General features: G+C 36.8%; 1 protein-coding gene across 1 annotated transcript; it reads left to right on the top strand.

Moving 5' to 3' along the window:
• Nucleotides 1-11,405: 11,405 nt before the first annotated feature.
• On the top strand, nt 11,406-15,723 carry LOC128864060 (VPS35 endosomal protein sorting factor-like). The gene is made up of 13 exons (XM_054103549.1): nt 11,406-12,016; nt 12,106-12,262; nt 12,361-12,700; nt 12,766-12,918; nt 13,001-13,169; nt 13,238-13,404; nt 13,506-13,788; nt 13,951-14,261; nt 14,334-14,689; nt 14,751-14,890; nt 14,978-15,143; nt 15,199-15,467; nt 15,592-15,723. Exons 1-13 carry the CDS (start codon nt 11,708-11,710, stop codon nt 15,697-15,699), a joined length of 2,928 nt encoding a protein of 975 aa, XP_053959524.1. The 5' UTR covers nt 11,406-11,707; the 3' UTR covers nt 15,700-15,723.
• Nucleotides 15,724-17,698: the final 1,975 nt, after the last annotated feature.

Consider the following 17,698-nt stretch of genomic DNA (forward strand, 5'->3'; position numbering starts at 1 on the left):
CCACTTACTTTCGTTGCCTTTTTTTAATAGTTCAGCAGTGCTTCACTCTCCACCTTGTTCCTCAGCTCTATTGGGCAAATATGCAAATATGAATAATAAAATCACTTCGCTATTGAGAATGACTTATAATAAAATCTCAAAACAATAAAATATCGACTTTTCAACTCCAGGATCTGCTTTTAAATCTGCCATTGAGGCTGCTAGTTTTTATGACCCTTTTATGTGAAATGTGATTTACAAATAAACGTACATTAGTTTTCAGTAAAATTGAAAAACAAACACCCGATATATAAGTACCCCAATACCCCAGCTATAGTAAAGCCAATATTACTCTATGGTGCTGTAGTGTGGTGGACTGCATTGAGAAAAACGACACACAAAACACCTATGGAAAGTATTCAACGTCTTGGTGCCGTCTGCACGACAAGGACAATCAAAACTACTCCTACGGCTGCTCTTGAAAGAATACTCAACATACCACCGACTGGCATTGCGGCAGAAAGTCTAACAGCTAGATCTTCCGCAAGACTTAACGTAACGGGTTAATTTACCTGAGTCAAAGCTCAACTTCACCACCCACATAAACGTTATTATTTCTAAATCGTTCACAATGTTAGCCTTTATTCTTCGTTTTCTGATCCCTATACTCTCAAACTGTTGTACTCGTCCTTAGTTCGGTTCAGGTTAGAATACGAGGTGTGTTCAAAAAGTATCGCGAATTTTGTGTTTTTTTCAAAAATTATTTATTTATTCATTAATATCTATTTTGTTCCCTTCAAAGTAAGCCCCATGAGATATTATGCACTTGTGCCAACGATTTTTCCAATCTTCGAAGCACTTGAAAACATCATTTTTTTTTATCTTGTTCAGCTCCTCCTTCGATGCCGTCTTTATCTCGTCAATCGTAGCGTAGCGTTGTCCTTTCATGGGCCTCTTCAGTTTCGGGAACAAAAAAGTCAGAGGGGGAAGGTCCGAGCTGTGGCATCATTAGTGTGTTGCTTTTGGCCAAAAAGTCGCGCACAAGCAACGATGTGTGAGCAGGGGCGTTATCGTGATGCAAGAGCCAATTATTGTTATTCCACAAATCCAGGCGCTTCTGACGCAAATTGCACATAACTTGCAGATAATATTCCTTATTGACCTTTTATCCTGTGGCAAGAACTCATGATGCAGAACGCTCCTGCAATCGAAGCAAAACTTTTACATTCGACCGAACTTGGCGCGCTGTTTTCGGTCTTGGTTCGTGCGGCAGCTTTCATTGAGATAATTGAGCTTTGGTTTCCACGTCATAACCATAAACCCAAGATTCGTCATCAGTTATGACCCTCTGGAGTAAATTTGGGTCGTCGCGGACAGAGTCCAACATCTCATTAGCTATGTTGTTTTTTCGTACGAATTTTGCGGCGACCCGCAATGCATCCGCGCACTTAATTTCGTCTTTCACGCAAAATTTGATACAGGTTCTTTGATCCATCTTTTTGAATAGGTAAAAATCGAAGGCGAGCCGAAACACGTGCAAGCAAAGCAGCTGTCGACATGAGTGAGAGACATGAGTACCAACATATCGCCACAAAAAAATCGAAATTCGAATATACGTAACCTGTGAAAATTCTAAATTCGCGATACTTTTTGAACACACCTCGTACGCGGTATTCGTTTGGAGCCGTTTCATGCAGTCTATATTAATAACTTAGAGTCTGCTCAGAGAGCTTTTGAGCGTTTTGCAATGCGCTCGTTGAAATTCGTTGATCCCATCCCGTCTTATCGAGCTCGTTGCTTATTAATAAATCTAATGTCCTTAGAGTCTAGGCGTGATCTGTTGTCGATGTGTTTTGTCTTCGATATTTGTGCGGGCTCAATAGATTGTCCGTATCTTCTCAACAAAATTAATTTTAATGTTAATGTTAATTAATAAATAAATAATCCAAGTAAAAAAACAAATATTCGGACATAGCACAATAGGTATGAGTTATCAGACCAATACGGACTATATGACTCCGAAATACAAATGTGTGAATAGATTCTGAACAACAATAGAAAAAGGGAGGTATGAAACCTAGCCCCAATACGCTCAACATACGGCTCGAAAATGATGGATGGCGTAGGGGCAAGGATTTATTGCGCAGAGCTGGACATCAGGCAGCCAATTAAGTTCCCACCATTGCAGTATTTTTCAAGCAGAAGTCTTTGCGGTAGGAAAGACTGCAGAAATAGCACTAGCAAGAACATCGAGCAACTCCAACCTAAATATGTACATGTATACGTTGACAGCCAAGCGGCAATAAAGGCAATAAACTCATATGAAATTTCATCTAAAAACGTTCTTAGGACCAGTGAAGCCATAGGGAGACTAGCTGCAGACAGACGGTTACACATCTATTGGGTACCCGGATATAAGGGCATGGCAGGTAACGAAATTGTAGATGAGATTGCCAAAAGCGCTGTTTACATACAATTCGAACAAGAAAACGACATACTGAATCGCTGCGGACATGAAAACACGGGTAGACAGGAGGTGGAATAACCTAGCCATTTGCGAAACCACGAAAATCATCAACCACAATGATCAGCCCAATCATAGAATCCGTCGTAGAAAACCTACGACTACGAATATCTACTACGAATACGAAAAAATTGTAATCGTGGGTTCCAAGTGAACACAAAAAAAGTTCTGTCAAACTCAAATGTCAAATTTTAATATTTCGACAACAGCTCACTTCAATGTAAAGAAGACAATTTGGCAAATAATCAAATTAGCTGAATTTTCATATTAAAATGGCATATGCTGTTGTGATAATGGAGGAAGAGAGACGTAAACGGAGTCTCAAAATGAGAGATGTCAGCAACTTTCTCGATATGGACGAACCATTGTAAGTGCTTGCCTTTTTGGTAAAGAAAACGTTTATTTAAATTCGGTTTAAAATAGGTTTATCAAAAATTAGCGGTTAAATAAAGCTACATTTACATACATTTTTAGTTTCATTAAAGACAGCGCAAGCTCAGCAAGGTCGTCGTCCATAACTCCGACTATCCTCTGTTGTACGGTTTCTTGCTGAGGGAGGCTATCAACACGGAGTTGGCAAAGATTTCAACGTGCCAATGGGGCATTCGACATTTAGCTATGTACTAAAAGACGTATTGGTGTCATTACAAACACGAATGTGTCTTCTCGGCATGAGAGCCAATAAAAAACGGCAAAGCAAGATGGAATTCTATCAAAAATATGGATTTCCTGCCATCATTTTGTGTCTAGACGGGACGCACATAAAAATTATTTCCCCCACCAAAGGAAAATTTTCTCTACCACAACCGGAAGGGCTACTACAGTATCAATGCCATGATTGATTTCTCCTTTATTAGCTCCAAAAAGTGGCATACTGATGCCGTGTTGTTACAACTTTACACCTGTGGAAGTCACATAAAAGTATATATACTTCAAACATTTCTTTTCATTTATAGTTAAGTTAATATAGGACTTACATTTTACAGCTTTTTTATTTGTTTCCTTTTAAATCTTCTTTTTATTTCTCGTTCCAATTTTTGTCCGTCTAAAGTCGTGGTAGAAAAATTGTACGAAACTCTAAGATTTGACGATACGAGGGTATTTGGTGAATGCTTCTCTACGAATTTCGAACGTACGCTCGGAGCTATTGGATTTGTATGACTACAATTGTATGACTTAGTTTCTACCAAAAACAGTCTACGATGAATTGCATGATAGGGCTGGATAACTTCAAATTTTGCAATGAACTAGAAGAAAGGGAAACTCTTGAACACCTTCTATGTTCTTGCCCTACATTAGCTAGAACTGGAATGAAATGCTTTCGAGCTCTACAATATGAGAGGTTAGAATGTCTCGCGAGCTTAGAGCTTCAGAGCTTACTTAGATTCGCAAACGACGCAGGACAAGAAGACTACTACTACAAGGAAACGTAAGGGTCAAGCTCCATCTGGTACCACTATTGGTCCTTAGTCTAAGGTATATGTGATGGCTTTCAGCCAGCCAGGTCAACCTAACCTAACCTCAGTACCCCAAAGGAAAGTCCTGTGATTCCGAACTGTCGAAGCTTAGACTTACTGAACACCATATATGTGTGTGTAATACATATACATATCACATAGAAAGACTTTAAATCTCAACACAAGTGAATGCGGAATGTTTTCTAAAATCTTAATTGCTAGGTCAAGTTTTTCCTGCATACCTATATATGTTGTTAGTATGTATGTATGTATGTACATATTTACAAAAAGTCAACTATTTTTTCTTTAAATACAACGTGTCTGAAAGATTGGCAACTTTGCAGGTACAAATTTTCGTCGTTGTGTGTGCGCAAATGTCGCATGTACGTATGTATGTATATGTACAAATGTATGTATTTATGTGGCGGAGTGTTGCAACATGTTGTATGCTCTAATTTGTTTGCCTCCAGCCGCCGGCAATTTGAAGGTGCAGCAAAAAATAATTGAATGAAAAAATTGCGTTTTCCAATTCGGATACATATATACATATACATATGTATGTATGTATACACATTATTATTATAATTTTTGCATTTCTGAAATTCCGCAGAATTTCGCTTGCTGGCGTTTTCTTCAAAAAATGTTTTATCATAATTTAAATTTTCAATGTTGAGGAAAACTCGACGCAAATAGACAAATTGAAAGGAATTTTATTCTTAAAATCCCCCAATGAGATAAATTGGAGATGTTGTGTGCACAAGTATATAAGTATTTACAAGTTGAAGTCCAAAATAAACAAGACTGGCGTCAGGAATATATTTCTTTTTAATGAGTTAACGCGTTGGGAATTACATCCCTAGCTGACTTCCAGTGAAAACTTGGTGACATTCGGTTGAGTGGAAGGGAAGTTATTGCGTCTAAAGAGTCAGTATGTTTGTGTCATCGGTACAAAATTGAGTTTCGAACAAAGAGCGAATTTCAAATTTTGTTTTAAAATCGGTAAAACGTTTACCGAATCATTTCAATTGATAAAAAGAGTTTATAAAAAAAGTTTTATAAAAACGTTAAGACCACAATTCATGAGTGGTTTACACGTTTCAGAAATGATTGTGTGGACATAAATGACAAAATCACCGAAAACTCCATCGAAATTCTCAAATTTGTCATTTATCAAAAATGAACCGAAATCACCGTTAAAATTTATGGATTCGGATTTGAATATCTACAAAACATCGATTTATCGCATTTTAACTGATCATTTGGGCTTACGAAAGGTCTGTACACGTTTCATTCCGCACAAGTTAATATAACTGAGGACCAAAAATTGCTCAGAACTCAACATTCGAAAGACCTCATTAAAGAGGTGAGAAGACACAAGAACTTCCTTTACAACATTGTAACTGGTGATGAAACGTGGTGTTTCTAACATGAATCTGAAACTAAGCGTCAAAGTCCGAAGGCAAGGCCCCAGACGAGCCACCACCCAAAAAATTGCGTTTGGAGAAGTAAAAAATCAAGTCGATGCTCATTTGATTTTACAATTCCAAGGAAATTGTCCACAAGGAGTTCGTGCCAATGGGCCAAACCGTCAATGCAATTTTCTATCTTGGCATTTTGAAGCGTTTGTTGCATCGCATTCGTTGTTGCGTCGAATTCGCCCTGAATACCGCGAAGGAGGAAGAACGACCAGAAAATAGTTTTAAGCCAAAAATTTTACGCAAAAATAACGGATTCCTTTTTCCGCCCTTGCGCGCCGTCAGCGCTAGCACGAATAAATTTTGAAGGGGCGAAGTCACAAATTCTTCCTCAATATTTTATACCCAATAGTTTTTGGAAAACGCACCACAGCCGCTCTCTCAAACACGGTTTGACGTGCAAACTTGCAGCGACGAGTTCGATGTCCGGTTGGGCCCCGGCAGTGGGCAGTTTGCCATCGAACTTGTTGGCCGAAGCCTTCGCACCCATGAACGAATCAAATCTTCACTTGCGCCATCACGTAAACGTCAAATTTTGTAACGCCGACTCTACGACGAGCAGTTGCACATGACTAATTGGCCTTGAAATACGCTTCGATGGCAAACGCACGCGGTTCACCCCAGTCCACTGCCCCGTAACTAAATTACCCACATGAATAACGAAGCTAACGCGGTCCCCTCCCCGCCCATACTCTCAGCCATTAAGGAGAAACTTTAAATTTAAAACATTGTCCCCTGTATGGTATACAACGAACACCCTGTATGGTATATGTATATTTTGTCTCTTTTAATACTACTAAAGCTATTCCAATACTACTAAATCTATTCCAAAAAAATCATAAGAGCACTAAAAATATTTATCAAATTCGGTTTGAATAAGATTGGTTGTCCAAATGGTCCTTCCCATTATACCGGCGGACGGAAATTGTTAGGCCTACAGTCATAGTCTGATAGAAGAATTTGCTTTTCATTAAGTTTTGTTTATAGTTATCAATGGCAACATTAATTGCAATGAATTTACCAATCTCTTCTAAGCTCATATCTCGCCCCAAGTCTCAGAAATAAACGCTTGTTTGTTCATTCAACTAACTAAACCGATTATTCAATGAATGAGTCTGTCATGCGATGTGCCCAATTATGTAATAATTACAGCGATATTATAGATTTCAATGTTAATGTACACAAATTGAAACTTAATCTGTTTATAACATTTAACCAATTGTATTCGTTTATTTTTTTTAATATATAAAATGTTAAATGTGTTTAAAATACTTCATTTACTTTGATTAGCCTAGAGTTCACAAGACGTTTTGGCGTTGAAAAGCTTATTTCAACTAAAATTCTTATAAATTTTGCTCGATGGTATCCCCCATAAGTATTTAATTGGGTTTAGGTCCGGGTTGATCGCTGGCCACTCTAAAACTACTGGCTGTGTGAACTGGTGCACTACTTCGCTGGATCAAACTGGAATCTCCGTAGAGTTTACCAGCAGATTCACGTACATGGACGTATTTGACTTGGTTGGTATAAAACAAAACGGAGACTTCCTTGCATATCCAAAATATGCCCAAATCATTCACGTTCCACCAACAAGATTTCACTTATGGCGAGCTTAGCGGGTTGATGCACGCCACATCAGTATCTATGACAGCTTTCATAGCTTTGATTGGTCTCTGCGCCAGAGTGAACGTCTACCTCACCGACCTTTCTCGCTTTTCCACTGCGAGGAATCTCCAACTTTTCCCCACAAAGTCCACGGCGACTCCCTTTACCATCTGGACAAAGGAAGTCAAACTGCAGCTCAAGGCAAAAGTCGATGACACACCAATTCCGACTGTTAACAATCCCAACATTTTGGGTGTACCCTAGGACAGTTTGCTCTCCTTCTCTGCGCACACAACCGCAATTGCCACTAAAGTCCAAAATCGCTTGCCGGCAGCACTTGAGGCAAAGACAAAGAATTGTTGCTATCGACATTTAAGGCAATTGGCCGGTCGGTTTTAAACTATGCTGCGCCTATCTGGTCGCCTGGAACTAGTGACACGCAGCGAATAAAGCTCCAGACTTGCCAAAACACTGTTATTCGGACAGCGACGGGTTGACGCCTGTTGTCCCCTCTTCAACACCTTCACAACGAGGCACAGATGATCCACAGTATCTGCTCGGGTGCTACCGCAGGTTACACCTTTGCAGACACCTGCTTGAGCCAGAGCCGCCTGCCAGGCATATCAGGAGACACCTCCTCAATTTCGCCGACATTCATCGGGAGACCATCAACTCCTTCCGAAGCTCCCGACCACACAATGCCGTAATCGGAGTCCAACCACCACCTACAGCAGATGAAGAGCTCCAGCTTTCCCGTGAGACCCACGTAACCTTGGCACAATTACGTTCTGGATATTGAAGGAGGTTAAACTCCTACTTATCCAGAATTGACCCCGACATACTAAACATATGTCCTGCAGGTGAAGGCACCCCGCACGACATTAACCACCTGTTCACATGCCCCTTGAAACCCACTCATCTAACACCCCTCTCCCTCTGGACCCAACCTGTCGAAACAGCACGTTTCCTCGGCTTACCTTTACATGAGTTTGACAAAGGCGACCGGTGATATACACTGCACTGACAGAGCTTGTATTACTGCTACAACAAGAACAACAGCCTTCAGGACAGTCCGATTACATTTTTCTAGAGTCACATGAAAAATTCGCACACCGCCTTTATAGATATGCCTTGCTATTGGGCATAGTAGAGGAGTTGAAGAAACTATGTAGAATACCATTTGGTATCCTCCACAATTGTTGAGGTGTTCAGTAACCCTCTCATCATTATTTTTTTACAGTATCTTTTTCTACTTTTATTATAAAAATCTAACTTTTTCTGGATCTATTTAATAATACTTTCAAATATAAGTAGATGAGCTACTTTTTCACACTTAACTCAAAATCCGTAATTAAAAAGCTCGATTTCCCATACAAAATTTCTCTTCCAAAATCTGAGATTATAAAATAATCCCAGATAATAACGGTACTTTTTGACATACAACCCTGTGTTTTCTGTGTTATCGATAATTATTATTACGAATGTAAGGGAAAACATCAAAATAAAAACTAAATGAAATGGATGCCGGCAAAGAAAACAGGCCTGTAAACATAATTCTAATCAAATTTTTGATAAATATTATTCATAATGGATTAGTTTTACAGAAAAAAGCGTGTATCCATAAACGTTTTGTCCTCTTATTACTTATTATAAAATTTAATATAGAATTTCCCATGCGTACTGCTGGCATAATTTTTTGCAACCTCAGTAAACGTCAGTACTGGATTTCCTCCAACTGTTTATTATTAGCAGCCAATTGCGCAATTAAATTACATAGCTATTCCTTCTCCTTGTATTTTCTGCATATCGTTAATAATTATTAAAGAAACCAAAAACACCGAAATATTCCACAAAAATAATTTCTATGAAGAAAAACCTCTCAAAGCAGTATTGAAGGCTGATTGTCAATTTTGCAGTTAATCTGCCATATGTGAACGGGTAGATTATTTTGGTGGATTTATAGGTTATTAATGCATATGTGAAAGTATTATAAGATTGGTTAATTTTTTTTTTTGTTTACTCTTTAGTTTTGATTTGACAGTTAGTTTCGATAAATTTCCGATAAAAATTATAAATAACGTAATTCGCTCTGAAATTTTATATGGCAAATTACGTAGTTTGAAGGGTAATTGGGAAGTGAATTACGAATGAGTCACAATTATATGTCGTAGGAACAAAGCATTATATACATCTCTTACTGAACACACTATCAGCTGACTATCTCTATTGGATTTCACCACCAAATTTGGTGAACTTTTTGTGACTGCAAGTTAATGAATGTCCATGATTCAATTATAGAAGGTTAGGTAAGTAAACAGTTTTCTCGCTCCCTCTTGACATATCGGCTCCCTTATTTGAAAACGTGTTGCTTCTTTACAAAAAAAAGTACCTATTTCACAAAAAAAATTTTTGAATTGTAGTAAAAACTAAACTTTTGGTGCAAATTATTTGGTCAGCAACACCGTTTCCACTTTGACGCTTTGCTTTGTTATTATTCGTTGAAAATCTTTTATCTGTTTGTAAACATTCAAGTAGGTATAATAATAAAAGCTAATTATTTTGTAAATTAACGTCGTTTTTCACTATTTAGGTCGATTATGTCTTACATATGGTGATAGTCGATTATTTGGAGTCGGCTTTCTGCTGCAGAAAACCACCGGTTTGTGAATTTTCATACATGTAAGTCCAGATCAGACATTTGTAAAAATTCTTATTAAACTTTTTCATTCATAGGTTTTTATAGCAGCGTTTTTGCAAATATAACAGAGACCACCTTACATACAATACATAAACTACAGTTAGTAAGTTCTTTTAGAATATTTGCTAATAAATTGTAATAAATAAAAAGTTTTTATTTGTAGGACTTCACAGACGGGCAATTGCTGCGGAAGGTGTGTGTTGAAGAGCTAGGTGGCCCAACTATTGTGGTTTTTAGAAACGAAACGCGCGTATTTCTACCATTGTCTCATGTGGTGCTACGGACAATTTCATAGGAGACATGGAGCGTGTTGTGTATGATGGTGCAAACACCTGTTTAACATGTGACGGTCATTATGTGCCTAGTACTGCTACCTCTGAAATCAATTTGACTTCCGAACTGGCTGTCCAATCTTCTGTCGATACCTTACCCCATCTAGAACAATATGCTGTACGTAGATGTATGCGCAACACCTACACGAGCAAGTCCTCGCGCTTTAAGTCTACAATTACAGATAAGTTGTAATGATATATTTGTGAGTTATTTTTAAGTTTTTGGTTTACAGGTTTTTGATTTCTGTCTGAAGTAAGTGCAGCGTTCCAACACCTATACGAGCAAGTGCACCCACATTCCTGATATTTCCTCTCCGATTCATTACTGAGACACGTGGTATTGATATACATAAATTTACAAACCATCACAATTACTAAAAGTGGATTATATTACCAATATCTAAAATTTTTCGATGTATTAGTTTTAGTCTATATTATTGTAATACATTTTCCTATTAATATTAGGGACGCAAAGTATATTAAGGTAGACAAATTTTAAACTATAAACTAGTAAATTTGTAATTTTTATTGCAAACTATTTTAACTCTCCTAATTTCAATTTTTTTCTTATATTTAGAAATGATCGACTGAACTTCTGCTTTCGCAATGTCTTTACGGTAACATACTACATGTATCTACATGTATTGTTATGCACGAAATAAGAAAAAAAATTAAACTTTCTGTTTCATCTCATTCCTGTCGATTAAGTATATTTTGACCTTTGGTGTATTAAAAGACTTGTACTATTGTAGTAAATTAAACACATTAAATTCCTTTATTATGACTATTTTTTGTTCTCTTCCACAAAATATACTCAAATCTATATATATATATAATTGGCGCGGGTGGGGTGTTTGACCGAGCTCTTCCTCCTATTTGTGGTGTGCGTCTTGATGTTATTCCACAAATGAAGGGACCTACAGTTTCAAGCCGACTCCGAACGGCAGAAAAAAAACACATACATAAGTAACATCACATAGTTCTGCGTGCTCTTGTGTTAGATAAACATCCAAAATATTCTAAATAAATATTACATTTGTTTAAAGAAAAAACTATAATTTTTCTGTCGTTTCGTTTTAATGTAGATTAAATAACCAATATACTTGTTTTTCTCTTAGTACAGGACTAATTAGTTACTTTACGTACTTTTTTACTACCTCTAGGCAAGAAGGGGAAAACATTTTTCCCTTTTTCCCATCCTTCGTAAATGCAGCCCTAAAATAAGGGAGTGTCAAAGCGCCCTTGTCACTACTTACCTAACCTTCTATAATTGAATCATGATGAATGTCAAACCGCCTCATGTCACAAAAATATCCTTCAACATAAAATTTCAAATTGAGTGGCCTAAGACGGGCATAAATTACTGATTATATGCCTAAATATGATTAAGATTGCCTAAAGTATGGATTTAAACGAACCCTAACAATTACAAAAAAATATTTGTGAATTCAAAATTGCTAGTCAGAGCACAGTATTATAATTATCATATGTTATTGGGAAGAAACGTCAATCACCGTCTCCGATATCAATACAAATTAGTTCAATTTTTGTTTTGTTTGTCGGGATTTCATAGCTGGTGCTAAAAATCCATCACAAAACGCCCAGTTTGACTACGCAAAACTCCCAATATACAGAAAATGGCTAGCGACTGGGAGTGTATTCCACACACGTACGATGTGACGAAGAATTACCTTCAAAGCTACCAAACCTACGAACATCCACTGAAGATACAGACAGTGACAGTAGTGGAAAGCAAAGGCACGAAGCAGGCTTTGAAAGATAACCGAGGGAGTTTCAGTAGCAACGCTAGCTCGCGTGCTTCCTCAAGCATTTCATTACTAACGGAGCCGCTCGGTTCGGCCCTGGATGGGACCGATCCTTTATCGCAGTTTGCACGGCAAGAGCAAGAACTCAAAGATCCTCTTTCAAATACGTCTTACGACTACGTGAGTTTTCTTCAAAACTTTCTATATGTTTTATATTACTCTATATATACATATATGTATTCTTATTTCAATTATTGAAATATTCATAGCAAAAGAAGGCAAAAAGACGGGAGAGAAACGCGTTAGAGGAGGATGAGCTGAGTTGGGCCACCAAACGGCTGGGCATATTAAATCGATTTACAACCTCGGAGAAGCTCTCGATTACAACCAGTTTTCTTTCCACTGGGAGCACAGGAGCAGATGGCAGTAAGTTTACGTTTTAAAAAATATTACAATAGCCTATTTTATGCACTAGAGCCTTAGTTCCATACCTTTTAATTATTAATACCGAATTTATCATTTAGTCAGAGCGCAAACTATAGTGGCGGATAAGGTAAAATTTCGCCTCGAGCAACTAGACGATTTCGATGATGGTTCCGTGCGCCACATGATAGACCTAACGCAACAGGAATACATACAACGAATTGAACAACTGAATCAAGAGTTGGTACTGTCGTGGAATGACGATCAACGTGTAAAAGCATTAAAAATTGTAATACAATGTTCGAAAATGCTTTCAGACACTTCCGTACTTAGCTTTTATCCCAGCCAATTTGTGCTTATAACTGATATACTCGATATGTTTGGTAAATTAGTTTACGAACGTCTGAATATTAAGGCAAACAATGACTTTGGCGATGGAGAGTATGTTAAGAATATATATATTTTTTTTTTATATTAGCACCTATTTTAAAAATATTATATCTTAGCACCGGGAAATTGGGAAGAACTGAATATATGAACGAAAGTGCACGAGAAACCTGCCAGAATTGGTTTTTTAAAATTGCCTCTATCCGCGAACTGCTGCCCCGTCTTTATGTAGAAATGGCTTTAATGAAATGTTATGAATTCATAACACCAAGGTAAGAACCGAAATCAAATACTTAGCGCATGCGTTACGTGCACACATTCATGTACAAATATATTATGTTTTGTTTTGTACAGCGAAATTGACAAGTCCCTGCGCCGCATTACCAAAATGATCCGTGGCATTGGTGATCCTTTGGTGCAAACGTATGCGCGTTGCTATTTGGTGCGCGTCAGTTTGGCTGTAATTACGAATAAAGAATGCATAAGAGAGAATTTCAAAGATTTTTTAAAAATCTACCACACGGTACTGAGTATCCATAAATGCTTTAGTACTTTCCAAAATTCGTCTACATTTAAATATTTTTTTTTTAGATTTTTTGCGGTACTGTGCGTTCGGAACTTAATCGCCAGCGTGTGAATATAGAAACATACTTGGCACTATATGGCCCGGCATTGGATTTTATGCTATCAGCGCTTGTTCACAAATGCAATCTGTACACAGAAGAAATAATCGCTGAATGCAAGGGAGTAAAAAATAAGTGAGGATTTTCTTCAGCGTACCAAAACTTATCGCATACATCTAAAATGTTTATATATTATTTATATATAAATGAAATTCATTAAAATAATATGGTTTCAGTGCACCGCTTTTGATATCCATATTGAATGCGTTCAAACCGGAATTCATCGCTGCCAATGCCATGGAATTCGTCAAACTACTAACCCATTCCAATGCGGAAGGCACTTCGAAAGGACAGTTATTTCGCGCACTAGGTAGTAATGTCAGCGTCTGTCCACCACTGCCAGAGCAGAGATTGCCGTTTTTAAATGCTGCTTTTAACGCCATAGACACTTTCGCGGATCCAATGGAATATATAAATTGCGTGGAAACTTGGGCACATTTCATCACAGACAACTTTCCCGTAAGTATAGCGAGTCAATGTAATGATTCTACAAGTTCTGTTATTCACTGCCGAGTGAATTTCATAAATTACCGGAATGTTTTAATAGATGTCGTTCGACAGTAAAATACGGAACCTCCCGCATATATATTTTCAAGGAAATAATTCTCTGCTTTCTATCAGGTAAGCGTTATCAACGATCTGCTGGGCACAATCACATTGCGGGTCAAAGTCAGTCGAGCATATGAAAAGCATTATAATCAGCTACAAAATATTCTAGACAAAATCCTGCAATGCTTAAAAAATACAGAATCGCTACTCATTCAAGAAAATTTTCTGCCATATGTTGATCTTTTCCAAAAGGACACAATCAAGGTTGGTGTTTGCAAAAACATTCTCACAATATTCCATCTTAAGAGTGAGGAGAATATTTCCGATGAAATTGTCATCAACGCTCTTACGTATATTGGAAAAATTCTTAACGACTCCGTAACGTAAGTACGGAAAAAGGAGATAATTAGCACTTTTCTTTATGACCGAATATGTCTATACGTTCTTTGCTTCAGCGCTTTAACTGTGGAAGATGAACGCCGTCAAATTTCGCAGTTGATCAGCAGTTCCATACGTAAGGTTGTTTTCCCACGCGACTTTGAACGACAGCTGAGCTTTTATGTGGAGGCACGCGAGGCTTTCACCAATTTGGATGCGGTCTACATAACATTGGTTAATGCGGTCAATAAATTAGCAGTCGAGACGCAACATATAGTCAACGGAAAGCATACACGTAAAACCGGCGCTTTTGTTAAGGCGTGTGTAGCCTTTTGCTTTATAACCATTCCTAGCATTACTGCCGTTCAATCTCAAATGGACCTGTATTTGCTGACTGGCCAGGTGGCACTTTTGAATCTATGCTTAGGACAAGGTAGATAAAGTTTGCTCTAGTATTGGATATCAATTCACAGCTATTTTATATTCTTTTCCAGCGGATGCATGTTTTGAAGCCTCGCTTCAATTAGTTAGCGAATTGCCGCGCTCAGTAGAGATTGAGGGCAAAACGCGTAGCCTGGAAACGTATTTAATTTCTTATCTTTGCAATATGTTAGCCACATTGGTGGTAGTGCCGGTACATAAGGATAATCATTTTTATTGATTGTGATATTAAACTTATCCCATGTTCATATGTTTGTAATGCTATCGTTTATCCCCACAGGATAGCCCAGAACAAGGTGTTTTGTATTTATTACGTCTATTACTGGAAGTAGTAAATAAATTTCCCTTCGAAACACATAGCTCCGGACCCATCACTGTGTACTTGCATGCTCTGGACATGTTGTATGTGCAAAGTTTAGAAGAGTTCCCCTATCACATACCTGGCGGTTGGAAATTTTAAATATATTTGTATAATATTTTGTATTAACAAATAATTTTTAGTGGTTTCCAATGATGAACTCTATGGCAATGATCCGAAATTTGTTGCTGAAGTGAATAATATTTGTACGCAAGTCGTTGACCAAATTCTAGCACAACTCAAAATACTCGGTAACGCACATCAACAACGTGCGCAGGCCACACTCGCTTTGGAACTCTTTTTGCGGATCATCCGGTATGCAAATCTCTGCCGCGAAAAAACCTTCCATTTGGCTCTAAATCTTTGGCTGCTTGCTGTTAAGGCGGAATCTCATATCGACTCTAAATTAATTGTAAATTTCCATTGACTGGTAAATTTCGAACACAGTATTCATTTATATCACCCGTTACTGTTTTCGATGTTCACTTTAACATATGCATTAATTCCACGCTCTTATGCATACAATTCAATTTCAGCCATATTCGTTGAAAACCGTCGAATACACCTACAAGAAAATAATGAACACAAATACGCCGCATGCACAGTCTTTGGCGCAATTGATGTTACGCATTCGAAACCAATAAATTTTGTATTTTTTATTACGTGAATATATTTTATGTTTATTTATACATTTGACCCGTCATCAAACAGTTTGATTTTTAAATGGAAATAATATGTAATCGGTTCCAAAAAAGTTCATAAATGAAGTACTATAAGCTTGCTTAATATATAAAACTATTTTACCACATCCAATAATGAAAAAATTAGTTATTGCAAATTGTTTTATTTGGGTTTTATTCAACGCTATCTTTTCTTATGCAGTCTAATCATTTGAAATTGATTAGTCTATTTTACTTAAATAAACAAAAGTATTTAATTTTAACTGGATTTTTTTGTTACAAATTATCAAGTTTCGGCGTTCATGTGTCCAAAAACCCTGCAAAGTAGGGGAAAGTGAGAGAGCAAAATGACATATCATTTTGCGGGGAAGTCGCAAGTTTTTGCTGTATAAATTATTACTTGTAAGAATTTGCAAGTGAGAAAAACAACTGATCGCAAATTAAAAATGAACACGACTAGAATTTGCGAATTGGGTCAAAGTTCTAAATTAAATAAAAATGGTGATTAAAATGGAGAACGTAAGTAAATATATTTTAGATAAAATTTATTAAGTTTATTTAACCTGGCGTTCGTCGCTACTGGGTAAAAAATACCACAGAGATAATAAAATCACTTCTAACTTTCTACAAAATAACGTGACGTGCCGTTTCAAGTACCTTTCTGCATAGACACAAAATACGCGCTCTTTACGTAAAATAAATATTTACTTAATTATATTATTTGCCTTGCGACAAACCCCCGGTTTAAAGTCATATATTAAATAGAAATCGGCAAATGACAAAGGGGCATGTACTTCTGAACCACAGCCCCCAGTCACCGTAGCTGCAGTTTCCGAAATACAAATCGATAGCATTGAAGGTATCTTTTGTGTTTCTTGTACTTCTTGGTTATTAACTAATTTGGCAATATACAACATATCGCACTTGTTACGTTAAAGCGTAACAACTCAAAATTTCCAAATTTTAGTTTTTTGCAAGAAAACAATGTACAGTGGTCATCTCTACCCACTGTAAAAATCGTTCAGTGGTTTGTCTAGCCTTTCGTTAAAAAAACCGTTATGACTCTCTCTTTGTTTTCAGAATGACTTCTTTTGTCTCAACTAAAGAGTTACATTTTTAGTTGTCTCCAAGTGTTTGAACAAATTTATGTCACATAAAGTGTAACATTTTGAATTGTGCCTGTTTACAACCAAACGGTTTGTTTAAGTTTGTTTAAGTTTTTAGTGAGAATTTTCAGTTAAACAGAGACAACTTAAAAAAACACCACTAAGTGTATAAAAAAATTTCAGGAAAAGAGTGACAACTCAAAAATTTGTTATTTTAGCGCAACTACTAAACAAATAAGAATGAAACAACCGTTATATTGTTTTTAATGATATTTCCGTGCAATTAATATACATATTTTTTTCCTTGTAATATACTATTAATATTTACGGAAACAGTTTTTCGTCTCTACTGAAAATGTTCAGATTTTGAGTTGTTACGCTTTAACGTAACAAGTGCGATATGTATGTACATATACATATGTACATATATACATATATACATGCATAGACGAAAGCAAGGAAAATATGCAAACGCTTTGATTGCCACAACAATACAACTGCTAATGGAATGTTCTTCATCTGACAGCGATGATTAAATAGAAAAATAAAATCATATGATACTAAGCTCGTAATTTTCCATTTTATTTGCTTTATTTTTTTCCTGTTTTTTATGTAATTTAATACGAGGTAGCTCAACTGGAAAAAATTGGAATTCTTGTAATTTTCGCGTCAACAATTCAGTCAGCTGTTCGTAAAACTTGCGAACTTTTTTTATATAATTATGTATATATTTCTCTTTGAGAGCAAAGACACAGAAATTAAGTTACTAGTAATTTTTACATGAACAAATTTATTGATGCTGAATTGTTAAATTTTTTTCAATATATGTATGTATGTATAAAATCAAAACATTCTCA

The sequence above is a fragment of the Anastrepha ludens genome, chromosome 2, assembly GCF_028408465.1.
Source record: "Anastrepha ludens isolate Willacy chromosome 2, idAnaLude1.1, whole genome shotgun sequence".
Lineage (NCBI taxonomy): Eukaryota > Metazoa > Arthropoda > Insecta > Diptera > Tephritidae > Anastrepha > Anastrepha ludens.